Genomic DNA, 27,338 nt, shown 5'->3' on the forward strand with positions numbered 1-27,338 from the left:
CCTCTATGGAGATTAGTGCTGTACCTAATAGTTTGAAGCTGCAATTCTATCGTTCTAAATGCTGCACAGCTTCTTTTTTATTCACATCTATTATTTCTGTTTAAACTCGTTATTTCTGCTCAGTTGTAGATAAAGATTAAGCTGCACTAAGTGTTTCCAACCGTCATTAAGCAGAGGAGAGACGGGTGAAGTGAGGACACCGCTGACGAACAGGCTCGGTAGTGGATAGAACAAACATTAACTGCAGAGCGTTTAGAACATTTAGAAGATAAAGATACTGTTGATGCTATCATTTCTCAACAAATCCACGGCTGTCCTCAACCAAAAGAAGTTTTAGTCGACTAATTGATTTAAATCGACAAACCTGTAGTTTCTCCACAAAGAGTCACACGCTTTAAATCTAAACTCTTACCAGAGATGTGCTCAGAAATGTCCAGTAAATTTAGCATGTAAAAACTATTATAAACGACTTATTGACCAAAGAAAGCAACCGATTAGTCGACACTAAGAAGGAGCCGTCCTACAAAATACGAAATGTGTTTTTATCTAACGAAATATTCTGCTTCAACCTATATCTGTTGCCGTTTAGCCTTTCAGAAGAAACATACGAGGCATTTCTCAACGTATGACTGCAGCACGGACGACATTTATAGACAGAATAAAAGTGAAGTCATCTGAGCGGAGCGTGAAACTGAACGCCGGCACGAAAACACTGAATATTTCTATTTTCAGCGTTCAGCAAAAAGAAAAACAAAGAGATTAAATCCAACACCCTGTTCTTTCCCACACTACTTAGCTCGCGGCCTCAGTAAAACCCTGAAGCTCACGGCACAGTGGAACACTACCCACTTAACCCCCGTGTGACGTACCTTAAGGCCATAGAGCAGGGGCTGCAGCTGGAAGGAGACACGAGGGTCCACAAAGTTCACTGCACAAGAATCTGAAAGAGAGAGAGAGAGCACAGAAAAATAGTCTTTAACAACAAAACAGACTGGTCACAAAACTAATATAATCAGCAGCTGAGAGAATATACCTATCAATACATTTACACATTTCTATAATGTGTTCAGTAACGACTGATAAGAGGCGGAGTGTTGGACAGTCCAGACTCTTGGTCCCAGTGATAGGTGGACTGTTGGCCTCGGCCTCTGCACTGTGACGGGATTAAAAGCACATCCTGAGCAGAGTAATAATCTGAAGATTACCCGCTACGGCCAAGAGGCGGTTACGCAAGCGATCAGAGCCTCCAAAACTGTACTTTCCCTCTAGTTAATCATCACGGCGGCTGGAAAAGAAGCTCCTTTTATAGTCAGGTAAGCTCACATCCAGCCATGCAATCATTGTTACTGTCCATCTCACAGCAGAATGAAGCAAACTCGCAACTTGTTTTTGTTCAACACATTAACTAAAAAGGGGGGGGGGGTGTGTTTTAGCGCCGCTTTAATACCAATAAAAGTTAAAGCCTAGAATGCTGGATCAGGTATCAGCAAGTACGGGAGTCTATGCACCGATCGGATATCAGGTTATATCATTTATGCTACACAAGAACAGCATCAACATGTGTCTCTTGCTACCTGATTCGTACTGCACGTCTGCAAACTAGTACTACACACCTGTGATTAGAAACACTCTTGTGCACCCCCTTTGTCCCCCTGATAATGCTTCATTGTGAACAACAAATCTGTGTTTAACTCGGCAGGAGGAGCGCTAACTAGCTGTTAGCATCCGGTGGACAGCACAGCCCTGTTTGGCTAAATAACAGACCTAATGGCCAACGTTAGCGGAGGTTGCATTGAGTTACATTATGATGCGTTCAAGCTCCATTCAGTTAAAAATGAGTATTGGGTGAAAGTAATGTCTTCAAGTGTAATCTTGTAAAATGTAGTTTTTGGCGAGAAACTTGAATAAATAGTTGTTTGAAGGAGATGTTTTCGCAGCAACAAACACATTATGACCCGTTTTAACTCATTTTGTTGTTAACGTATCAGATCGATAGTTGAGCATCGGCCGATACAAACTCAGAATGGGTAACAGGAACTTCTCTACGTAGGTTACAGAACATAAATATAATCCAGTGACAGGATTAGACTGTTATAAATTTAAAAAAGAAACATTTACCCGTTGTCAAACATAAAGGAAGGAAGACCGAGCCACCGAGTCACACAGCAGCCAAACAGAGAAGTAGATGTGTGAGAACTTCGACTCACACCGAGGACAGACGGTGAGAAAAGGTCAGCGTCGACAAAGTCAAAATAAAACTGAACTAAACACAAAGAAAACTGCACGGCCCTAAAGTCTCGTCACACAGCGACATACCGTCTCACGTAGCTTTATCCCACTCACCACAAACACAGCGAAAGATGCAATCACTCACTTCTCACACTGACAGACGGTGTGAATAATACATCTGGCTTCCTGTTCCAACTCAGCGACTCCAAAAAACTGAAGAAGAAAAAAAACTGTGACCACAGCAAAAGCCAAACCCTGTGCACATCCTGAATGCTGAAGCAAATACAGCCACATAATGAGCTCGTGCTCTATATTTAGGCTCTCAAACATGCATGCAAAGAAACGTATATCTCACATCTCAACTTAGATCGCCAATTCTTCCAACAAATCAATGCATTCATCGTCTAAATATTGTACATTTTGGGTGTAACTGCAACACAAGAGAAGGGCTAAAGGTCACGGGAGCAGAAGTGATCTCATCAATGGTTAACTAGACTTCATCTAATATCACCCTGCAACTTCCAGCACACAGTAAAGATGCTGCAAACAGGAGGCTGATAGTCCATCCAGGAAATAAGAGGCCTGACAAAGCAGAGATTGTCCCGTCTCATTTCGCTGTGTCTCCCCTTCAGCTTTTCTGCCACAACTTCCAGTAGCCTGCGACTGTTCTGTAACTGGTTCTTTCAAAAACAAACCAAAGGACGTCGAATGTGATGCATTCGTCTTGAAGAATTTGGAGCGGCTTAAAGTCAGAAACAGGCTGTGTGCTTCAGTAAAGTGGACAAAGAGGGAAGAGCCTATATCTGGCTCCCTCCAACCCAAAATGACAGGCCTGGCCCGGTTCTAATCACTACCTCTGGAGCGGAAACATTACCGGCTTCTTCCGAACCGGGAAAGGGAAGTGCAGCATAACAAAGTTTCAACAGATATTCCTGTTATCTTCAACTCGCTCCGATTGACGTCTACTGTACAATCAGACAATATGAAGCATTATTGTACCGTCAGCTAGATCTCAACAAGGCATGAAACGCTGGAGGCTCAGCTGAGGCCGTCTTGAGGGCAAAGACGGGGTGGTTTCTTTGGCGAAGGCAGACCCAAACATCAATTATGCTCCAAAACCTCTCTCCCAAAGCCAAGGATAATCTTCCTCAGCAGGGCTCAATTATAAGTTATTTCGAGCTAGACTCGGTCCGTATTGTGTGCTACGTTACGCTGAAGTCTTTCAACTGAATCAATGAAAACAATGCCTCACCCGTGTAAATCAGAGTGACTTATGTTGTGCTTTAATTTACACTGCACTAGGTTAGCGTTATGAAGGTCAGAGAGATGGTGACCAACCACCCTTCTAGACTATAAACACAAAGAAACTCAACTCATTTTAATGTTTGGAAACAACTTCACCGCTTTCAATCATTTACCATCTCATGAATATTCTTATCTTCACCGTTTCACAGGGAATTTCCCCCCAAAACAGAATGAAAGGGCACAGCAATGCTGTTGAATCCTAATTCTCCAGAGTTAAAAAAATGTGTGTTAAATGTTCAATGCAGGACGATGTGGCTCTTGAGATGGGTGCTGGCAAACAGAAGAGTTGTTTGGGGGTAATATTTAAATGAATGGCAAAGATTTCCAGCCAAATTTATGTTTAATTCCCTCAAAGTATTATTTGCTCAGTTGTCCAGTTAATAATTCAGCAGAGTGCAAATACAAACACACACCTGGATCAAACTGGTCAGTCTAGATAAGAGGTCATCTTTACTGAGATCTAGCCAAATAAGTGAAAGCTCACATCGTATGACATGGAGACCTCAAGACAAAACAAGGAGTTCCTTTAGGAGCTTTTCCATGTGGAACCAGGTTGACTGCTGCGGGGTCAAGGGTCGTCGAAGCAGGTGTGAATATTTATGTTTTAGTTTAAAGACCTTTTAGAGAAGGGCACTTCTCCAAATGATAATTTAGAAGTCAGCAGAACAAATGTTTAGTTTAGGAAAAGGAAAGAAAATTTAAATAACAAAATAAATTCAAAAACAAACTGCGAGTATGCAAACCGTTGGTAGTAAGACACCGAAAACCTGTCAGTTGATAACATACTACAAGACCTAGATACAATCAACAAACTGAGTTGTTTTTGTATTACATAATATGTTCGTAGTCACCACTGAAATGCTGAGTTAACAGTTAATCCTTACAGTGTGGGGGGGGCTTAGTGAGGGGCCACTGTGGGGCCGTTTTACACAGCGTGGATTTTCATCCCCCATGCTCTTCGATGCCATTAATGTCCAACCAGATTAAACCAAACACACTAATTCACTGGAATTATGCCCCAGATTATCTGAAATAGATAGCTATAGGGGGATTCCCTCTAGTTTGTGCGTGCACAAGTCAGAGAATACACTACGCATCCGTACTGCCACCACAGGCTTATCCTGGCAGGGACGACGACGTAGGATCAGCCGGTTGCAAAGAATCGACGATCTAGCACCACATTGCGAGGTCTTGTGTGTATAAAAGGCTTAAACTACGTGTGCTACTGCAGTGCTCATCTGACAAGATATTCAAACACTGTTACGTGAGCAAACCCAGCTGTTTTTTTAATGCAAATATGCACAAAAAAAGTTCTCATAGTCCAACCAGAAAGTAAAGACTTCTGTCACTGTGGCTTGTTCTGAAATAGCTCGGCCATCCTCCACCTCCAGCACTGCACATGCAGACTGACCGGATTCCTCTGCATCTGTATCCAAAGTGCCACAGCAATGCGTCTCTACAGAAACACGAACAAATGCTTCATTGTGTGTCAGATGCACTCTAAATAAGGAGAATGAAGTCCTCAGAAGGAATGTTAGCTAGATACAAGGCTTGACAGTTCTCTCACTGTTGTTCCAGTGCATGAAAAAAACACATGGCTTAAAGTACCTTCAAACACACTATATAAAAATTTAAAAAAATAAAAGTTGTCTACTCTAGAAGATTTAAACAAATAAATAACTCAGCTTTATTCCGCTGTTTTGTGCCCCAAGATAAATAGTGCATACAAATAACACAAGGGTCACTGAGTTTAATTTGTGTTTTATTAACATAACGTTACAGTATTTAGTGAGGCTTTTATTCTCTGACATGACTAGTTTATACCACCAAGACATACACAAAAAAGAGAACTAGCTCAAGTTAAAAGTGAACAACATATGAATATAACCAAACTGTGCAAATCTGTGCAATATATATACACTGAAATACTACAATTATTCTGTCTGTATATATACTATTTTAGTTATTGTGGATTCTTTTACCTTTTTACTTATTTAATATTCTTTACTGTTTTATTACTTATTTATAATACTTGGTTTGATTTTGTTTTTAACTATGTCTCTTGTTTACACTATACACTATATTGCTGTAATCCTGTAACTAATAAAGAATTATCTTATCTTATCTTATAACGTCCATCATGGTAGCTTTTAGCTAGCAGCTAGCCTGGTGTTGATACTGCAAATGTTGAGCAGAAGGCTAACTAGCTAGCAGCAACCAGCCAGTTGTCAACTAACTAACGTTGTAGTTCGACATGCTAAGTATGATAGCAAGGCTAACAGCACAAGCTAAGCTATTTGGCAGCGTTACAAGTATAACTGACAACAGGAATTCTGAAGCGGTAGCTAGGCGATTAGCTTCTGTTAGCATGCTACGGCTGCTAATTTAGTTGGGAAAAACCTAACGTTAACGGTAAAGTTAAATCACGCGAGCCAACGTTAACTACGTTAACTACGTTAGATAGCAAACCGCCGTGTCCTCAGTTATACTTTGATATCCGTATAAAAGATAACGTTACTCACAACTTTTTTGTTTGTTTCCTCTTTCTCTCTCTCTCTCTCTCTCTCTCTCTCTCTCTCTCTCCTTTTTTTAGTTGCGCTAGGTAGCTTAGCTTAGCTTGCAGACGTTTCTTTTCATTTTGACGAACAAGCTTGATGGACGTCCTGGTCCTGGTCCTCCTCCATTGGAAGGATTTTGCGTAGTGGTGAGATTTTTTTTTTTTCTCTCGCTCTCTCTCTCTCGCTCGCTCAGTGTAATATGGAAGCCCTGTGGGGACAAAATAAAGATCCTGTAAGACATTATAATGAGATACTATCTCAAAATAATTACTTAGCATCTCATAACTATGACTTACTATCTCATAATGATGAGATACGTTACTATGAGATAGTAAGTCATAATTATAAGATGCTATGTCATTATTTTGAAATACTAAGTCATAATCATGAGATGCTAAGTCATAATTATGAGATACTAAGTCATTATTATGCGATGCTAAGTCATTATTTTGAATTACTAAGTCATTATTATGAGATAGTATCTCATTATTATGACTTACAGGATCTTTATTTTTTTCCTCACAGTGACACTAATGGGCTTCCATACTTCAGTGTTAAGGAGAAGCTCCACTGACACAGCAGACGGGCAGCCTGTTTAGTCCCGCCTCCTTTTCGTCGTGATTGGCTGTGATTGGTGTACGCCCACATGAAACACAGCCATCTATTTCACCAATTACGTGCCAATCAAAAGGGATAAACGACATGTTGATTGGATGACGTCTTGGACCCCTACCCCCCCACACCTACTCCCAAGAGTGACGTTCACAAAGGGTGCGCTTTTTTATTCTGACCAGCGTACACCGGAACTAGTACTAGGGAGGCGGGTACTCGGAGGTAAGAGCTAAAGCCACCTTTGAGAGAAAAACCATGGCGGAAATAAAGACTTCTATTAAGTAAACATTATTTGAGCACCACTTATAAACTGTGGAGGACTAGAGCTGACATTATAATGAATAAATAAATTACTCAATAAATAGATAAAATAACGTAAGAACAAAAATAAATCTACATATTCATTGAAAAATGAATAAATAAGCACAGGGATAGAAAAATAAATAAATAAAATCTATTTATTTGAATACATAAGGGTATAAATAAATAGTAAAGAGAAAATAATTAATTGGGGAATATTTAAATCTAATATAAATTTATATGACAATAAATTAATAAAAAAAGATGTTAAATAAATCAATACATTTTATTATTTCTATTTCAGTGCATATTTATTTATTTTAAAATTAACCTGCACATTTATTTGATAGTTAAGGCTTTTATTTCTACATTCATTTCTTTATTTACTTAATTTCTTTAATCACTTATCTATTACACCGTCAGGTTTAGTCCTCCATAATAAACACTACATTGTTAAAAATGCTAAGAAACGTGTTCCCTAAGAAGACGTTAAACCTACATAAAAATAGAATCATCTGTTAAGTTTCCATCACTGGCACAGAGAAGGTGATCCTGGTTAAACAGGACAAACACTCTATATGTTAGATATTTTATTGTAATAATTGCACAAAAAAAAGACAATAAAAAAGATGAGATTTGTGACAAATATGCTGTTTGTTCCTTACTCAAGATAATGCAATGATTGTAATTATATTAGCAAGCTAACATTTCCTACATCTTTATGTTGGTTTGGCGGGTAAACAAAACAATACAGACAGTTTAATATTTAAGGCAAAATGTATTCTGTTTGGTCGTTGTTGCAAAAGTATATTGAAGCTGATAATAAAACCAAATGTCCTTGATTCTCTTTGTTTCACTTCATTTAAGAGACTTTGTATTCCTGCAGATAAAACGATGCAGATGAAACTGGATCTCTGACTGACAGGAAAGTAGCTCCCCCTAGTGGATATGTTGTGCATGGTTTCTCCTGGATGAATGTGACGTGCAATATATCAAAATATACTTTATATACGAATTATAAGCCTTATTTAAAGACACAGAAAAGCTGCAGCTGACGGATCCACGCTGACAGTCAATCCTTCAGTGTTTCTGATGAGGCTGGAACATAAAGTGGAATAAATAAAGAGCACATTCAGGTTACTTTATCATGAATATGTCAATAAATCAAAACACACTGGTAACAGGAATCGGAGCTCACATTTTCCAGAATGTATCGCACATATTTCTTATTTCTTTAACGTGTTTTTGCTGTATATTTGTTTGTAATCGGTCCGTCAGCGTGTGATCAGCTCACCTTTAGCTTTTCACTTCTTCTGCAGATGCAGCTGGAGCGTTCTTCTTACATTCTTCACACACGTGGTGGCAGGACCTGTTGGCATGATCGATATTTATTAGAAATTATTTGCCGCAGCACAAACATTGCAGAACGAAACTATCAAATCAACGCCGTAAAAGTAATTTATCTTCCATTTTTTAAGCGAGGAAATTACTCCTAAAGATCATTTTAGAAGTGTATGGTAACCTTTGGACACACACACACACACACACGCACACGCACACGCACGCACACGCACGCACACGTTTTATTTTTGGCGTTGGGAAGAAACGTCATGTATGTGGTGAAATGTGAGTAAAAGCTGTATAAAGTTATGTCACATTAAAGTCATATCTCCCGTGCTCTTAATAAGAACTGATATTTCTTCCACACATCATCACACGTAGAAGAAAAACCTCCATCAGCACAAAATGAGAGGACGACGCAGGATTTCTACACAAAACCTTTTCAGAAAACTGCACGGCTCTTTAATATGAATTCAGATATATTGTGAATATTGTTATCGTATGTTTTGGTATTTTAAATTGTAATTTTATATGTATGTGCCAACACACCAAAACAAATACCTATGTGACCTCTTTTTACCGGCAACAAACCGGATTGTGATTTTCTGAGCATCTTAGTTTCAGTGTATTCCTACCTGTGTCCAGGACGAGACCAGGGACCATATCCTGGTCTACCCTCAAGACCGAGACCCTGAAACTTGCTCCGACAAGTTCCAACATAAGATGCTTTCCCCACTGCGTACCCAAGGATACCAGCAACTAGAGCACAACGAACGAGGAATTAGAACGAAGACACTACAGGAGAACAGAATCATATATATCTCATAGACATCACCATGAAACGTCACCACTTCATCACTCACATTAAGATGATTATTTATTGTGTTACAAGTTTAGTGAAATGTTATGTTTAAATATGCAAATGAGGCATTATGTAATGGTAACTTTTGGTGAATTTAGGAGAAATCTACAGACGTAAACAGACAAAGTATAAAATAAATGTTTTCTTTCCTCTAGTCTGAAAGAAGAGATGATGAAGAAGTAATATGAAAAGCATTAGAAAGTCAGAAATACTGGATGATACACACCTGCTAGTTTTGGAAAGGGACCAAATCTCTTTGACGAATTCCAAATGCCTGCATGGAAATAAAATTAAACTTAAACAAAATGGGATATTTATAGAAAACAATGGTTGCTTTACATGCGTCCCAAGGACATGACGGGAGAACTGTGTTTGAACGTCTTTACCTTTGTAGAGGAGCCCGCCGGTGACGGCCATGCTGCTCGCAGAGAGAGGAAGAGCTGAGGACAGAGGACAAACGTCACTGAATACAGAAGCTGAATGAAGATTAAGACTAAACACGTTCCTGTCACGGATCGATCACTTGACTGTGAGTTTAATCTGACTGAACTTTGACCTGTGAAGTATAAAAACTCAACATTTCGTCTGAAGGACGGAGTCGACTTCTCCCTCAGGAATTGTTGCTGTTTCATGTTTACGTAACTCAGTGAGAGACGTCCGGCAGCAGCTCTGTGAACACAAATACTAAATCACCTGTTGGTTTTGCAGCTCTTTTTTTTCCAGGGATTCAGTTTGGTTCACCCGGGTTGAACTCAGGCCGCTCCCTGTCTCACTTAAAACTAGATCTTATCAACAAGGTCAGACACTACAGGCAAACATAGTGTTTCACATGCACTGATTATTTCAGATGTTGTACTAAGAAAACATTTATTTTATTACTTTGTCTTTTTGGGTCTGTAGATTTCTCCTAAATGTACCAAAGTTACCACTATACAATGCCTCATTTGCTTATTTAAACATAACATGTGTTGTAACATGGCAGCAACAATCAAAATGCCGCCATTACCAACGTGACTTTGAGTTTTAGGCGCGGCAGAGTAATCTCCACAGAGAGAAATGTAAACACACATGTCGTTAAGTGAATAAGGTGCTGACAGGCAACTCAGGCTACACTGCAAAAAAACACTTGTCAAATACACACGGAACTATATAATTCATAGACTGTGAGAAGTTCACTGCCTGCTGTCGAAGCCTTCGAGTTAAAACATTTCGGCAGTCGCCATCTTTTTTTAATTTTTAAATCAACCAGAAGTGACACGAGAGGGTCGAGCTAAGTACAACCAAACGCTGAACAAGACGTGTTTTTATGTGACCAAAAATATTTAAATTAACTTTCATACAATGCTGTGGTGGAGACCTGTCAATCACTGTGTAGCCCCGCCCTAAAGCATCCGCTGCTTTATGGTCTATTTGACTCTAAATGGACCATCATTTACTAAATGAACATCATGCTGTATTGAAGAAGACTTGAAACTAGAGATTGAGACCATAAACTCATGTTTACAATGTTTACTGAGGTAATAAATCAAGAGAGAAGTAGAGTCATTTTCTCATAGACTTCTATACAACCAGAGGAGTCGCCCCCTGGCGGACAGAGAGAGAATGCACGTGGACTCCGCTTTTTACACATCTGATGGTTTGACTTTTTTTTTCTACAATGATCAATAAGAAGTATTTGTGAAGATATTTTAGATAATACCTCTGTACCAGAAGCTCTCCTCGTGGCACTCTTTCCACACCTTTCTCAGGTCTTCTCTGTGCACGTGAGGTTCCCCCATGGGACACTGTAAAGACACACACGGGACAGGGTTCAGGTCTCATTTCATCATGGAGGCTCGGTGATGGTCCACAGCGGTGACTCTCACCTTCCACCCCCCTTTCTCTGGACCGGCTGCCGCCTCCGCCGCCGGTTCATCTCCTCCCGTCTTCACGGTGATAGTTTGTTCGGTAGCTTCAGAACTCATGATCAGAACTTCAAGTGTTCACCTATTTCTTTTTCCTGGAGCAGAAGTGCGCAACTTTGTCTGGCTCGTATACTTCCTCTCTCTCTCTCTTTCTTATCATACTGGTTGTAATAGCTCCTCCCTGTGTATATAAACCCGCCCAATACAATAAATCAATTAAAGAAACACACTAGAGGCTTTGTCCATTTAAAAAACAACTTTTAAAATATAGAATTTTGCAGGAAAAAATGCACAATATGTACAAGAAAAGTTAAAAACTGACTTACAGAGATGTTTTATCTAAAAAAACACATTATGAAGCTACAGTGTTGAGTTCAGGCTCACCTGTGTACACCTTCCCACACCTGCAGTCAGACACACCTGTGTTTGTGGTCGTTGATTCTTTTGTGCTGTTGCGTCATTAAGAATGTGGAATAGTATCGTACCATTCATTTCACCTGTGCAGACACGTGTGACTGTGACATTAGAAGCAGTCTTTGTGGTAGAAATGTTTATTATAACACGTCCTAGTTTTCATGGTTTGTGAAACATCTCTTATTATGTGACACACAATCAAACACAGTTTACTTTATTTGCCAACATAAATATTTAATCTGGTTGTATTAAATAACATTTATATTAGATATGAAAGTGCGTGATAGACATTAAAGGAGTGCTGAATATGTTACTTCATTAGAAGTTTATTCCCACGAGACAAAGGTCAAAGGTCAGGTTATTAGACATTAGATCAAAGAAAGGTTTATTAAGAAAACGATGTGCTTGCTTTAACAAAAACTTTAAAAATATATAAGAGAATATAATTAATATTTATATATACATTTCTTTTTACAATAAACACTTTAAAAATGTATGAAAAATGTATAAAATGTAAACCATATGTTGATGTGTCACTTCACATTTTTTACTTAAGATTTCATTCAACTTATTTATTTTCATTTTTACAAATTGAACCAAAACACTGACAGCGAGGACGATCTTTGGTCGATAATAATGAGAATAAACATGAAACAACTATTAATTAAATCAAACTCTCTAAACTAAAAATAAATCAGGTTTGAATTTAATATAATATAATATATTTTTTTATATATAATAATAATAATATTATATTATAATAATATTATATTATTATTATTATTATATTATAACATAATACATATATATTATATATACATATAATATAATATATAATAATTAATTATAGTAGTTAAACAATATTATAATTCATCTTTATGTTTCTGATATTTAAAAGCCAAACAACGTAGCTGCAGCTGAAAGTGTCCGTTCGATTTCACTCACGTCACGGATTTCTAGTCACCTGACAGGCGAGTGTTCACGGTGGGTAAACTTTAAAGCCTTTTTGGGGGACAGGACCAACTGAACACGTCCCAGACGTCCCATCAACATTTAATTAGGCAACGTTGCTCCCAAACCGTCACGAAATGAGACGTAACTCACGTTAAAACAAACGCACCGCCACTAACCTCCGCCCGGCTGAGTTGACACTGAACGAACTCAAGCAGCGGGTTCACAAGGGGGGCGGTTACACTAGTGACTGAAGGGACCAATCAGATTCCTTCGTGGGCTGGGTTTCAAGCTTGCACGAGGAAACTTTAGTGTGTTACGTGTTCACAAAATAAAAAACCTCTCTACACCAATCAGTAACGGAGCTCGCGCAGCCTGTTTGGGGAGCTCCGACCAATCAGATGCTTGCGTGGGAGGGGCTTATCCTCCTGTCTTCCGCCTTCTCGTGACACGACAGCTCGACTAGCCAATCGACAGCGACCGAAGGCGGAGACCGAGCGCGGTCGCGTTCAATCGTCGTCAGTGGGCGTGGTTTACATACACAAGGCCCGCCTATTGGCCGGTCTCCGGACTTCCCACAGACAGTTGTATGTTTCATAAAAATGCACTCTGATGCGGCAAGTAAGTAGTAACCTTACAGAGGCTTGTTTTTTTTTTTTTTACTGCATCAAATTGCGAAAAACCCTCGCGGACGCTCCAGAGTGTTAACCGAAGAGACGCAAACAAGCCGCGTGGTTATTACCTCACCCCTACTTTCTGCAGCATTTAGGAGGAGAAGCGGATGAATTCCGTGCTGTTTTTAGTGGCCCCCTTTGTATTTGCCAGTGCTTTTTCTTAGGCGACAACAAAGGGAGGATAGCGGGTGTAAATCCAGGTCTTTTTCGCACATGCAGGAGGTTTTGTTTCACTCGTTATTTATTGTGTTTGTGCAGCGTTAGCGGGTCTCCGCGCACTAGTTAGACCCACAAGGGGTCCTTTTTGTCTAATGCTAATCGGCCGCGTTGTGGTGTTTATATTCATCACCACTGAGGATGCACTGTGCGGGTTTCCACTCAAACTTTAAGGGACGAACGGAATGTCTCTGCATATCGGGACATTTTTCTGGTCAGCTGCGGACTATTACAGAGATTGAGAATTGTGACGCAGTTGTGTAAAAACATCTTTCAGTGCTGCAGTGCTGTCGGGCTTTGCGGCACCAACACCAAGCTGCTGCTGCGAAAAAAGGCGTCTGCGCAACGGGTTGTGCGCCAGCAGCCATACGATGTTAGATTTTTTTTTAAAGACGATGTAAAATGCTTTCAATCAGTTGAGGTAAAAAAAAAAAAAAAGAAGGTTGCTACAAAATAGTTGTTTTGTCAAAAAGCTTGGGAGTTGTAGTCCAGCTTCCAACCGGAGCACGGGCTTCAGTGGGCTCTTTTTAGAGGAAGTGGACTACAACTCCCACGCGCCCAACTCTACAGATACTTTGTAAACTCTGTGCAAGTTGCGCGTCTGCACGGCTATTTTAGGTATGCAGCTCGTGCTATCCGCTCAGCTGTGTGTGTGTGCGTGTGTTGTTCCTAGAAATAAATATTAAGCATCGGGATTTGATGACAGCTCTCGAGGAGGGAGGGGGGTGCGCGCATAGATGACATTTGGCGACCAAGGTAGCACGCGCGACCACGTATGCTCGCGCTCGCATGTCTTTTCTAGGAATGCAGAGAGTCACTCCCTCATTTTTTTTTATTTTTTCCTGTCGTATTTTTTCTCTCTTAAAGTAGAAATCACACTAAAGTAAGTTGGAACAGTAGATTATTGATTACTGGCACATTACAAATACAATGATGGGGTTCTTGACGATGATGTCACCTTCTTGTACCCTTTAGTGCCAAAAGATTGTGAGTCTTAATTGGGAGCAGCAGGCTGTGAGTTGTGCTGTAGTCTGATTATGTCTCTCTCTTGTGGAAATAGATTTACAGCTGAATTCCCACTTGACTACACTGGCCAGCATCCATAAGATCCACCACACCTTGCACAGGCTGGTAAATGCACACTGGCAGCTTGTGTATTTTATATATATATATATATGTATGTATATGTGTGTGTTTTAGATGCGAGTGTGTACGCGTGTGTCCTGCTCACAAGCTTGTGGTTTCTTGTTTTGATAGAACCTGACAGAAGACGTTGGACAGGATAGCCACCCCTCAGGTAACGTCAGGACTTTGTCTTTTCTCTTTATATTTATATATATGTATGTGTGTATTGCCTCTAAATCTTCCACTTCCTTCCCCAGCGTGTTGCTCCAGAGCCATGCCTCCGAGGAAAAAGAGGAGACCCTCTGCAGGAGACGACATGTCGGCCAAGAAAAGTCGCCAAGACAGGTGTGACTGTTATCCAGGAGCATCGAGTTATTAAAGAGGTTCAATGTGTGCGTGAATATTTGCAAAGACATACTAATAATAAATTAAACTCTTCTTCCTCTGCAGCGTTTTCAGGAAACACGAAACGCCACAAATCCGCGAGGAGGAGACATTTTCCAGTAAAAGATGCCTGGAGTGGTTCTATGAATATGCAGGTGAGAGGCGTGTTTGTTTTGAAGGTGGTGCTCACGTCGTCGTACGTTGCCATGAACACCGTCACACCTGTGTCGTCTTGAAACAGGCTGCGATGACGTGGTGGGTCCAGAGGGGATGGAGAAGTTCTGTGAGGACATCGGAGTGGAGCCGGAGAACGTGAGCACATGTCTCTCCTATCTATTCAGTTAAACATCCTTTTTTGGGGGCTTTTCTCATCGCTTTGTTTTTATAATTAATAATTAGGTCACTACTTATTTACACCCGTGCTTTCGTCTTCACCTGGTTAATTTAACCGTCTCCACTCTCACTAGAGCCAGTGTTAAGTTTGTCCGCTCTGGGCTGCTGTAGAAACTAGGGACGAGTATCGTTAGGATTTTATCGATACTATTACTCTTATTGATTCTTTTTTATTACATTTGTGAGAAATAGACAATTAATTAAGAAAAGAATCGTCATTTCTTTGTTATTCTTGTAAATAAACAAATAGTCTTTCTTGAGCAGCAACACAAGAAGTTCAGAAATCTTTAAAACACATTCTCATCTAATCAATGATCTCAGTGATTATCTTTCATTGATGATCCTGTTCTTCTGATCAAACTCCATATGACATCACTACTGTATGACATCACTACCGTATGACATCACTACCGGATGACATCACTACCGTTACCTGACGGCTGCTCCACCAACAGACACATGTTGTGATGAACTTACTTGTGAGGGTTTCATTGTGTTTGAGACGACCAGAGTTCTGCAATGTTTCCTTCTCTGAGTCTCACGCTGTGCTGAGAGGAGACAAAGAGACAGAGAGACAAAGAGACAGAGAGACAAAGAGACAGAGAGAGGACTCACTCTGTAACTAAGAAAGTACCGATAGCAGAACCGATAACTTTACTCAACGCTAACGGATGTTTACTGGTTTTAGAACGTGTTCCCATTTAGCTCAGAGTTTCAGGGACTAACTATGTAGACATAAATGTCTGAGATTCTTAGTTTCAGGTGATTAAACACTGATTAAAACACCGTTATGAATATTAATGTGTACCAGGTGGTGATGCTGGTTCTGGCCTGGAAGCTGGATGCTCAGAGTATGGGCTACTTCACCCTGCAGGAGTGGCTGAGAGGAATGGGCTCGCTGCAGTACGTCAGTCACCGACTTCTTCTACCGTCGCATGCTGATTTCATTTTTTTTTTTAAGTCTTTTTTTTTTATAGTGAAGTGTAGATTCTGTCTAAAGCTCCTTTCTGCTGTTGTCAGGTGCGACTCCACAGAGAGGCTGAGGAACTCGCTCGACTACCTGAGATCTGTCCTAAACGACAGCACCAGTTTTAAGCTCATCTATAGATACGCCTTCGATTTCGCTCGGGTGAGTCGAGCTAAGACACACACACACACACACGGGCGCGCGCCTCTAGCTACCCGATCCGAACATCCTGAGCGGTACTGAGCATGAAAACTCTCAACAAAGATTGAAACACTCGTTAGCTACTTCCATCATCAGCTCTGGAAGAAAAAAAGCGATGGACCGATCGAGCAGGCGCTAACGCAGAGTTAGCCAAGAGCTAGCAACATGTCAGCAAGCCGGCAATATTTTACACTGGAATATCCCACCAAAAGCCCCAAATCACAAATTTGCCTTTTAGAGGGCTTTACAATCTGTCAACATACGACCTCCTCTGATCCTGTTGGAGGAAAAACTCCTTTTTAACGGGGAGGAATAAAAAGGAATTATGCTGTGTTTTAGTTTCTGCATTTATTCATGTCTACAAAGAGTTAAACCTGAGCCAGAACGCACAACAGTGACAGCAATCACATCCATGCAGGGTTAGCAGTACACAGCTGATAAATCAATGTTGAGAAACTAGCAAAGAGTACGCTAGATTTTAAATCACCCAACCTTGAAAACCCAGTCCGTGTTTCAGACTCTTTACCAATGAAAGTAGCCAACGGCACGAGCAACAAAAGTTGCTAAATGTAGCGGTTCAGTCAGCAACAGGTCTCCCTCCAAAGCCCCTCCCCCCACAATGATTATAGTGAACATGAACAAACCAACGCGGTCTCGTTAGAATGAGTGCACAGGCTTTTGTTCAGGAGGAACGATCTGATCTTGATCTAATGTTCTTGATCTAATGAGGTCAAGATCATTTTCCAGTTGGACTTGGAAAGCGCTTATCAAGACTACACAGCCTGACCTTTGACAGTGATTTAAGAAAAGCAGCTCTGTTGTAGTGAATGAAGACATATTTTAGTAACGGTCGTGGTGTGTTTTGGGGTTAAGCTAGACGGTAATGATGTTACTAGACTGGTTGACGAGTTTTCATGACGCTGTGGACGTTTTGATCGGACAGGAAAAGGATCAGAGGAGTTTGGACTTGAACACCGCCAAGTGCATGCTGGGTCTTCTTCTGGGGAAGACGTGGCCTCTGTTTCCTGTGTTTAATCAGTTTCTAGAGGTAAGAGTCACATGTGTGGTTGTGTGTAGAAAAGATTGTTTTAGGGGAAGTTTACTTGTCGCTATTGTTAAAATTCATTTTTTGTGAATGTAGACACGCAGACAAACGCGCTCAAAAGCTGCCGTGCACAACGCAAGTCATGTGACGAGTAACAAACAATCAGAGCTGGCAGATTTCATTTCTTTCTTCCATAAATATCAGTCTACGGTTAATATATGGAGGAGAAGTTAATAGTTTTAGTTGCTTCGGCGTCGATGAACGTCACAACATTGGGTTGAAAGGTCAGCGAGTAAAGCTTCTGTGAGGGATTCATTGGGCTGGAAATCCGAAATACGCCACCCCCCCCAAAGCACCTTGGATAAGTTAATGAAACAACGGCTGCTGACATTTTCCACGCATTTTTTTTTTTTTTTTTTTACTCCATATGTGAACAACCCCTTAATAGACCCTTTCCTAAGCCCCGCCCCCTCGCTGCTACTCCGTCAACCTGTCACAGCTACGTTACCATGGAGCCCACACTTTCACTAACTGAAAAAACATCTAAGTTTTTTGTGAAAACGATTCTCAGAGAGCAGCAGACAAATGTAGAATAATTTCCCCATAGACGTCTATACAATCTCGACTTCTTTTTGCAACCTGCTGGCCAGTAGAGAGAATGCAAGTTTTGAGACACTTCTGCATCGGTTTCACTTTCATCTAAAGACTAAATCTAAAATAGCTGCCAAGATGAACACTGCTATGGAGCAGAACCGGATAGTTGTCTGATGCTACGCTATGATTGGCTAGTCGGATTTTGAGGGGCGGGACTTGACCCAAAGAGGTCGATTCCTACTGAATAGGGTTGTTTGAAACTAAAAAGGTTATTTATGTAATTCATTTGTTTTACTGTTCCCCAGCAATCCAAGTACAAAGTCATCAACAAGGACCAATGGTGCAATGTTTTAGAGTTCAGCAGGACAATCAACCTGGACCTCAGCAACTACGACGAGGACGGTGCCTGTGAGTGAGCACACACACACACACACACAAACACACACAAACACACACACACACGTGTCACACCAATGAGTGTTTTCTAATGTGGTCTCGTTCTTTCGTCAGGGCCAGTTTTGTTGGACGAGTTTGTGGAATGGTACAAGGAGAGACAGATGTCATAGGTGCAGAGGGGGAAAAAAAAAAAAAAAAACACAACTGTGACAACAAACGACTATGAGAATCAACAACCAACAAGTAAACAATACCAACAATGGTAAAGCAGTGACTGTGGAGGGGGGGGGGGGGGGGGGTCTGTGGGTGGGCTAGGAGGCTGTGTGGGGGGTGCATGCCATGCAGAGGGCGGGAGGCGGAGTCATGTCCCCTACCGAAGTTGCATAGAAGCTTGCAGCAATCTCCCCCTCCCCCCCCATCGGGTGCCATTGCTCTCTCTCACTGTGACTCGTCATATTGCTGTGTGTTTGGATAACATGAAATCACACATGTGGGGGGGGGGGGGGGGAGAACCAGTCCAAAAAAAACAAACCATTCATGCATTTGTGTCTGAGTCTTAAAACGGGGGGGTCACTTTGACTCCGGGCACATTTAGAATAATATGAATGGTGGACTTGGAACGTTTTTTTTTTTTTCTGGACAGATGGCTCGAACTATCGTTTAAGTTCTTCGAGAAGCACACTGTGTCAAAAAGCGGTTGATCGCAGGTTTTCTGGTTGCCTGTGCTGTTTACTTTTAATTTGTGCCAGTGATTCGTTTCATTTTCTCCTCCTCCAGCTTATCTTTTTTTTTTCTTTGTTCCTTCCTGCTGTTCCTGCTCCAGCTAATGCTAACAGTTTGCTACACCCCCCCCCCCCCCCTTCAGACCTCATAACACCAAACAAATCAGCATTGCTGCTTACTAACTCTTATCACAGTACAGCGGTGAGCCACTCGCGCTCCGATCAGCGTTTATCGGCCCTGACGACCGATTTCGTGCGTCTACGTTGTGTAGGTAAGAGTATTATTGTGCCTCGAAACATGGAAGTCACTTTGTGTGTCCCACACGCATACCAACAAACCCAAATGTATATATACACACACACACAACAAACACGCATACACAGACACACTGAAGTGGTCAGGGATTATTTCAGGATGAATTCAGACTTTGGGCAGTGTAATGAGTCGATTTAGAGCTTGTTGGTGTCCATGTGGTCTCGATACGTGGCATCTGTTTTGTCCTTTAGTCCACTGATAGTTTCTTACTAGTAGCATCCCTCCCCCCCCCCCCCCCCCCCCCCCCCCCCCCCCCGACAGTGTTATTAATAATAACTACAGTGGAAGACCGGTGACCCTTCTCAGGACGAGGTCCTTTTAAAGGCTTGAGTAGAAAGGTAGGTTTGCTTTCGTTGGGATCTAAATCGGTTCAACTGACGGTTTGGAACTGCGTGACGATGCTACGCCGTTCTTTTCGCCTAGTATAATGTTCTCGTAACACATGTATAAATTCTTTGTCTTTGGCCGTGGTGTGATGCTGAATCGTTGAGATTTAATATTTGCATGCATGCTCCGACAGAGCCTTTTGTGAATGGATGAGATTCTTTTAATTTTTTTAATTTTCTTTTCAGATGCGTTTTTGTACAAGAGTTTTGTGCTTGATTTTTGATATTCACGATCATGTTCTCTTAATTCTGATGAACGACATGATTGTGTCTATTGAGACCTGGAACACACCTGTAACCTCACGGTGGAGCAGGAGTTCCCTCCTGCATTCAGCCCATCTTAACGCATCCTCACACGGCTTCAGGTGGCTGCAGCCGGGATCTAGTTTTATTTATTTTTTATTTACATGATACCCATAAAAACACACATTGAAAGTTTTGCTGTGAAGATGAAATCGACTGCAGCTGAAACTGTTTGAACGCCTCTGATGCCGTTAACGATGCGAATCATCAGTGTCGCGTCTCAAGATAGGTTTGCTTACCAAATACTGTATAGAGATCAATGTTTTAGTATTTCTCCCATGACAATGCAGGAGGATGAACACCCTTGTCCCAACTGTATATATGTATGTAAACTATGTAAGTGTCTATATGTCTGTTTTCACTATAACCTAATGTCTATATACATAAATAAAAGGGTTTATTAACTTACTGGCTTTTATTTGGGTTCTTAAGTTAAGTTTTTCCATTACAAAGTACCCATCATTCTTTTTAGATGTACTTATTTCCACAAATGAAAGCTATTGTTCAGAGATCTGGTTTTATTAAGGCGTATTAATAATACATGAACATTAAGTCGACATGGATTTTTGTTGCAAAATCAATCACAGGGAGACATTTCTGTGATGGATGATTTTTAAAGAGTGATTTATAGGAATGAGGCCAATCGGAAAGATAAAATAATGCCTTCAACAGTTCCACACAAATTATTAGTATTTCCATTTCATTACAAGCGTAACACTTATATAATAGACTGTAATTCACAATATTTGTGTTTTTCAATTTAAGATTAAACATTGCCAGCTTGTTTTCTGTGTTTTGGATGCCTGTGACTTTTTAAAATCAAACTTCACTAATGTTTGCGAAATCAGAATATGCTGCCAGGTTTTGTGGCGTAAGTGTGGAACGGACAGATTCCTCCGTGTTGCTGCTCTGTGGAGACCTCCATGTCAGCCCTACGGCTTCGTACGGTGGTGGTGTTGCAGGAATAGGAGGCGGAGCCCCCTGCGGTGGTCCAGTACCTCCAATGTCGTGCCTCCTGTAGCGGGGAATACCGTACGACAGATCTGTAACTCTTAAAGTTGATGACCTGACCTCCTTCTCAGACTTGCGATAGTCAAACCTGGTGTCACCTTGTGGACCGTAGTCATCAAATAGAGGAGATGCACTCTTGGCTAGATTTTCATCCGTCGTGTCCCACTTGCGTCTCTCTGATGACATGGCTTTTAGGGCACCAAGGCCTTTCCTTTCATTCCCGTCTTCGGATGCAGCCTTCAATGTGTCAAACTTGTCAAGAGAAACACGATGGGCACCAAGAGATGAGTATTTCTGCATCAGTGGCACTTCTGCCCTCCCTTTGTCTCGTTCTGTGTTATCACTTTCACTACTGGAGGAGTTGGAGGAGTCAGGTGGGGGGAGTTGTGGCTCTGCAGGTGGAGACGATAAGCCGACATCCAGGTGTCTCCTCGGACTCGGGATGGAAAAGTCAGACAGCTGACGACCGACGCCGGTCCACCGTATCTCGGGTGGCACGTCCATACCTGTGGTGTGTCTGGGCTGCTCGGTCCTTCTCTTCACCAAATCTTCAACGCTCATACTGGGAACTCTCTTTGGGGCGAAGGATGGACCTTCTTGTGCAACACCGTCAGTCCCTGTATGTCTTTGCTTTGTGCGGTCTGTAGTTTGCCCCTCGCCACTGTGGGAGAAAGAATCCCTTGGTAGCAATGACGTTTTCATAATTACACGCTTATAAGTGATTAGAGAGTCATTGTCTGACATGTTTGATGCAGGTCTGCTTTGGTTTGCGGTGTATCCCGTCACCTCGTTCTCGCTCTCGCTGCAGGAAGGTGGGGAATTACTTGGTAGTGGTCTCTTGACATCCAGACGCCTCTTAACGCGTGGGACACCGAGGCTCAGGTCAATAACACTGAGGCCTATCGTCTCATCCTCGCTACTGCTGCTGGAGGATGATTCCCTCTGTGTTCTGATATCCAAAGCCCTCCTGACATGGGGGATATTGGTGAGACTCAACTGAGGCCACGCTGAGTCAGTTTGGCTTTTGAGGTTGGGGGTTAAAGATGATTCTGTCTGTATTTTTCCTTGCATCCCAACTCCCCTTTTCTTTCGTCTTGTTCTGCTGCTTTTACTCCCAGTCTCACTGCTGGAAGAGGAGGGGGAGTCAGGTGGAGGTGATGAGGGCAGGTTTGGTGGTTCATGTGTTTGCGATGTGATTTCAAGGCGCTTTCTGAAGCGGGAGATACCCAGATTCATCGTGGCCCAACGTGACTGAAGTTCTGGGTTTATCTCTGGTGTTGTGCTGATGTTGCCACTTGGTTTGTCCCCCACTTCATCTTTAATACCTGAATACTTTTCTAATTTTATATTGTGGTCCGTCTTTGGACTGCGAGACGTGTTTAACACTGGGGTCTTTGGCAATCTAATGAAGTCCTTTTCAGTGGCCTTTGATATGGCAGATACTCCCAATCCTAGTTTAGCGTACTCCTCTTCCCTGTCACTTCCGGAAGAATTTAATTCGGATTGTCGAGAGCCTGGAGACGCATTACTAAGCACCGGATCTGGTTGTAGTGATGGTACTTTGAAATCCAGACGTCTATTGATGTAGGGGACACCCGGGCTCATCTTGTGCAACTTTGTCTGATGCTCATGATCTGTGATTCCCACATATCCTTTGTCCCTCTCATGTTTTACTGTGTGGCTTGAAAGTTTGCTTTCATTATCACTGCTGGAAGAGCAGGAGTCCGTTGTTTGAGATGGTCCTTTGATATTCAAACGTTTCTTGACAAGGGGGACACCCACTTTAATGCCAGACAACCCTCGTTCTGGTTGATAACCTGTAATCCCTACATCAGTTCTGTCCTTCTCCACTTTCATAGGTACATTTGTAATCCCACCTTCACTCTCATGATCACTGCTGGAAGGGGACTCAGGTGGAGGTGAACGTGCCTTGATATCCAGGCGCCTTTTAACATGGAAGGCACTGCTGAGGTCCAGTCCAGGCCATCTTGTCTCTGGTTCTGTTGTTTGAGGGTATCTTAAATCCTTCACACCCTCTTGCTCATCTGAGCTGCTTGATGAGTGACAAGAACTAATTTTGATAGCTTCCACTGTATGGTTTGTACTCCCACCACTTAATAATGAATCAAGAGGTGGTGATGGGACTTTGAAGTCGAGACGCCGCTTTACACGAGTATTTTGCTCTAGATCTAGGAGAGGCCACTGTGTTTGTGGGTCAGAACTTATAGTTGGAGATACTTTAGTAGGAAGCCTTGCCATGGACATCTCTTGCTTTTGTTTCTTTATTTGGTCTGTTTCATCCTCACTGTCACTACTAGAAGAAGAGTCAGGAGGTGGCGATCTTGCTTTGATATCTAGACGTCTCTTGATGTGTGTAGTAGCCTTTAGATCAAGGACAGGCCACTGTGTTTGTGGGTCAGAACTTATAGTTGGAGATACCTTACTAGGAAGCCTTGCCATGGACATCTCTTGCTTCTGTTTCTTTATTTGGTCTGTTGTTTCATCCTCACTGTCACTACTAGAAGAGGAGTCAGGAGGTGGCGATGGTGCTTTGATATCTAGACGCCTCTTGATGCGTGTAGTAGCCTTTAGATCAAGGACAGGCCACTGTGTTTGTGGGTCAGAACTTATAGTTGGAGATACCTTACTAGGAATCCTTGCCATGGACATCTCTTGCTTCTGTTTCTTTATTTGGTCTGTTGTTTCATCCTCACTGTCACTACTAGAAGAAGAGTCAGGAGGTGGCGATCTTGCTTTGATATCTAGACGCCTCTTGATGCGTGTAGTAGCCTTTAGATCAAGGACAGGCCACTGTGTTTGTGGGTCAGAACTTACAGTTGGAGATACCTTACTAGGAAGCCTTGCCATGGACATCTCTTGCTTCTGTTTCTTTATTTGGTCTGTTGTTTCATCCTCACTGTCACTACTAGATGATGAATCAGAAGGTGGTGATGGTGCTTTGATATCTAGACGCCTCTTGATGCGTGTAGTAGCCTTTAGATCAAGGACAGGCCACTGTGTTTGTGGGTCAGAACTTATAGTTGGAGATACCTTACTAGGAATCCTTGCCGTGGACATCTCTTGCTTCTGTTTCTTTCTTTGGTCTGTTGTTTCATCCTCACTGTCACTACTAGAAGAACAGTCAGGAGGTGGCGATCTTGCTTTGATATCTAGACGTCTCTTGATGCGTGTAGTAGCCTTTAGATCAAGGACAGGCCACTGTGTTTGTGGGTCAGAACTTATAGTTGGAGATACCTTACTAGGAATCCTTGCCATGGACATCTCTTGCTTCTGTTTCTTTATTTGGTCTGTTGTTTCATCCTCACTGTCACTACTAGAAGAAGAGTCAGGAGGTGGCGATCTTGCTTTGATATCTAGACGCCTCTTGATGCGTGTAGTAGCCTTTAGATCAAGGACAGGCCACTGTGTTTGTGGGTCAGAACTTATAGTTGGAGATACCTTACTAGGAATCCTTGCCGTGGACATCTCTTGCTTCTGTTTCTTTATTTGGTCTGTTGTTTCATCCTCACTGTCACTACTAGAAGAGGAGTCAGGAGGTGGCGATCTTGCTTTGATATCTAGACGTCTCTTGATGCGTGTAGTAGCCTTTAGATCAAGGACAGGCCACTGTGTTTGTAGGTCAAAACTTACAGTCGGAGATACTTTACTAGGAGGCCTTGCCATGGACATCTCTTGCTTCTGTTTCTTTATTTGGTCTGTTGTTTCATCCTCACTGTCACTACTAGATGATGAATCAGGAGGTGGTGATGGTGCTTTGATATCTAGACGTCTCTTGATGCGTGTAGTAGCCTTTAGATCAAGGACAGGCCACTGTGTTTGTGGGTCAGAACTTATAGTTGGAGATACCTTACTAGGAATCCTTGCCATGGACATCTCTTGCTTCTGTTTCTTTCTTTGGTCTGTTGTTTCATCCTCACTGTCACTACTAGATGATGAATCAGGAGGTGGCGATCTTGCTTTGATATCTATACGCCTCTTGATGCGTGTAGTAGCCTTTAGATCAAGGACAGGCCACCTTGTGTCATGAGTTCTTGTTTGAGATACTCCAATTGGAAGCCTCTTCACGCTCGCCTCTCCTGGCTTCTGCATGTGGTCCATTGTTTTATCTGCACCCTCAACTCTAGAATAAGAAACAGTAGGTGGTGATGGTGCACGTCTCTTGTTTGGCTTTGTTTTTCTTTGGTCTGTTGTTTCATCCTCACTGTCACTACTAGATGATGAATCAGGAGGTGGTGATGGTGCTTTGATATCTAGACGTCTCTTGATGCGTGTAGTATCCTCAAGATCAAGGACAGGCCACCTTGTGTCATGAGTTCTTGTTTGAGATACTCCAATTGGAAGCCTCTTCACGCTCGCCTCTCCTGGCTTCTGCATGTGGTCCATTGTTTTATCTGCACCCTCAACTCTAGAATAAGAAACAGTAGGTGGTGATGGTGCACGTCTCTTGATGGGCTTTGTTTGGACAAGATCTAGAGCAGACCATTGTGGCTTTATGGTATCATTTCTTACAGACTGATACTCTGTAATGGGAAGCCCCACCATGTCCACCTCTCCTTGCCCCTGTTTCTTTGTGTATTTTGTCGTTTCAGTTGTACTCTCATCACTTGAAGATGAATCAGACGCCGGTAACGGGGCGTTGATATCCACACGCCTCTTGATTTTGTGGATATATTGGCGATCCAGGTCAGTATTGTGTTCTGCTTCACTCTCACTGCTTAAAGTGGATGAATAAGCTGCAGGGGATGAAGGTGCTCCGGTATTCAGACTCTTACCGTGACTGGTAACGGCCAAACTGGGTACTTGCCCTTTTTTGACTGTGTACCCCTCACCATCACTGTCACTGGAAAGAGAGGAAAAGTAGTCCTGTGGTCTCACCGCAGGCCTTTGTGTGTCATATTTGTAATCACCCTGATTAAATTGCACTGAAGGCCTGATAGCGTCTTCACCGTGGATCTGCTGTTCAAAGTTAGCATCCTGTTTAAGGTCTCTTTCTAAATCGTTCTCCACCTGGTCTGAGTTCACAGTGTATTGTGTCAGCTCATCCTCACTGACGTGTGAGCTGGAGCTGGACGAATCATCTGTCTTCTGTTTATTAAAAGTGGGTTTCGAATCATTAAAAGAACTGCACACACCGCTGGACCTCGCAGAGGTGCTTCGAACAGAATCGCTGAATTCAAATTGTTCTTCATTCTCCTGCCACAGATCAGGATCCGTTAGGTTGGTGTTATTTGTATGTGGTGACCAATCGGCAAAAGGTTCTGTAGAAAAGTCAGAAAGTTTACTTGTGCCCTCTATGGAAATTTGTGGCAACTCTACTTTTGTAGCTGTTGAGGAGTCAGCTCTCTGCTGAACAGCGTCCTCTGCCAGCTGACGAGACTTTGGTGTTGAGTGGTCTTCCCAGGTCACTTTGTCAGATAGTGAAGAATCTGAGCATGAAGACAAGCTTCCTCTCTGCTCAACAGGATCTGGGATGTGTTCAAACTCTATTTTATGTGTGCCGCCTTCATCAGTGAAGCCTGAAAGGTCTCTCTGGCTATCCTCTGGACTACTCTGTCGCAAACTGTTTTCACTTCCTGAATCTCCAGCTCTATTTGTATCTCTCTCAGCCTCAGTTGCTTCGCATTCAATCACTGCATCATTATTGGTGCGTTCCTGATTGCCAGCGGCTACGGTATCGTAATATTTTACATTGCTGTCTTCTCTAAAGTCCACAGTGCTGAATGTAACCCTCCTCTCCCTGTGAGTTCCTATGTGTTCTGGTTCCTCACCGACGGAATAGGCCTCATTGTCATATTGTCTTTGTTCTACAGATGAGACAGAGTTGGTTGCAGAGGAGCTTTTCTTCGTGGTGACCCTTCTCCAAAGAACATCGATACAAGGTCTTGCTAGGACTCCCAGGATAAAGGCTATCAGAAACGTGATGAAAACAGACAAACACACAGCCAGAGCCAAGTCAGACTGTGTCGCTCTCTGAGTCCTTTCTTGGCCGGTCCTGTTTAGGGTTCCTTGTGGGATTATTTGTCGGCTGGCTCCGGGTAAACTTCTAGTTTTTCTTCTTGCACCTCCTACTTTACTGATTTGGAGGTTAAAAACAGACACAACTTTGTG

At 42.1% G+C, this 27,338-nt stretch overlaps 2 protein-coding genes across 3 annotated transcripts; one reads left to right on the forward strand and one right to left on the reverse strand.

Moving 5' to 3' along the window:
- Positions 1-7,579: 7,579 nt before the first annotated feature.
- On the reverse strand, positions 7,580-11,275 carry ociad2 (OCIA domain containing 2). The gene is made up of 7 exons (XM_079158350.1): positions 11,073-11,275; positions 10,907-10,991; positions 9,594-9,647; positions 9,434-9,481; positions 8,981-9,104; positions 8,299-8,373; positions 7,580-8,102 (listed from the first exon to the last, which is right to left on the reverse strand). The coding sequence occupies exons 1-6, from the start codon at positions 11,169-11,171 to the stop codon at positions 8,301-8,303; spliced, it is 483 nt and encodes a 160-aa protein (XP_079014476.1). The 5' UTR covers positions 11,172-11,275; the 3' UTR covers positions 7,580-8,102; positions 8,299-8,300.
- A 1,764-nt stretch (positions 11,276-13,039) lies between these two features.
- On the forward strand, positions 13,040-27,337 carry dcun1d4 (DCN1, defective in cullin neddylation 1, domain containing 4). 2 transcript variants are annotated; one of them, XM_079158509.1, is made up of 11 exons: positions 13,040-13,097; positions 14,427-14,497; positions 14,624-14,663; positions 14,749-14,836; positions 14,942-15,030; positions 15,117-15,187; positions 16,080-16,171; positions 16,289-16,397; positions 17,380-17,484; positions 18,381-18,483; positions 18,586-20,600. In XM_079158509.1, exons 1-11 carry the CDS (start codon positions 13,079-13,081, stop codon positions 18,639-18,641), a joined length of 843 nt encoding a protein of 280 aa, XP_079014635.1. In that variant the 5' UTR covers positions 13,040-13,078; the 3' UTR covers positions 18,642-20,600. The 2 variants fall into 2 exon arrangements, with proteins under 2 accessions (XP_079014635.1, XP_079014636.1); XM_079158510.1 differs by lacking the exon at positions 18,586-20,600 and adding an exon at positions 27,041-27,337 and having other exon boundaries at positions 13,065-13,097.
- The last annotated feature ends 1 nt before the right edge of the window (position 27,338 follows it).

Source organism: Pholis gunnellus (assembly GCF_910591455.1).
Source record: "Pholis gunnellus genome assembly, chromosome: 4".
NCBI lineage: Eukaryota > Metazoa > Chordata > Actinopteri > Perciformes > Pholidae > Pholis > Pholis gunnellus.

What these genes read in the sequence shown, in the direction of transcription:
- ociad2 (XM_079158350.1), bottom strand. Translation starts at nt 11,171, where the DNA reads ATGAGTTCTGAAGCTACCGAACAAACTATCACCGTGAAGACGGGAGGA. An exon ending in CAGAGAAAGGGGGGTGGAAG is followed by an intron (nt 10,992 to 11,072) that starts GTGAGAGTCACC and finishes GTGTCTTTACAG; the next exon opens with TGTCCCATGGGGGAACCTCA. An exon ending in GGAGAGCTTCTGGTACAGAG is followed by an intron (nt 9,648 to 10,906) that starts GTATTATCTAAA and finishes CTCTGTCCTCAG; the next exon opens with CTCTTCCTCTCTCTGCGAGC.
- dcun1d4 (XM_079158510.1), top strand. An exon ending in AAGAAAAGTCGCCAAGACAG is followed by an intron (nt 14,837 to 14,941) that starts GTGTGACTGTTA and finishes CTTCCTCTGCAG; the next exon opens with CGTTTTCAGGAAACACGAAA. An exon ending in TCGGAGTGGAGCCGGAGAAC is followed by an intron (nt 15,188 to 16,079) that starts GTGAGCACATGT and finishes AATGTGTACCAG; the next exon opens with GTGGTGATGCTGGTTCTGGC.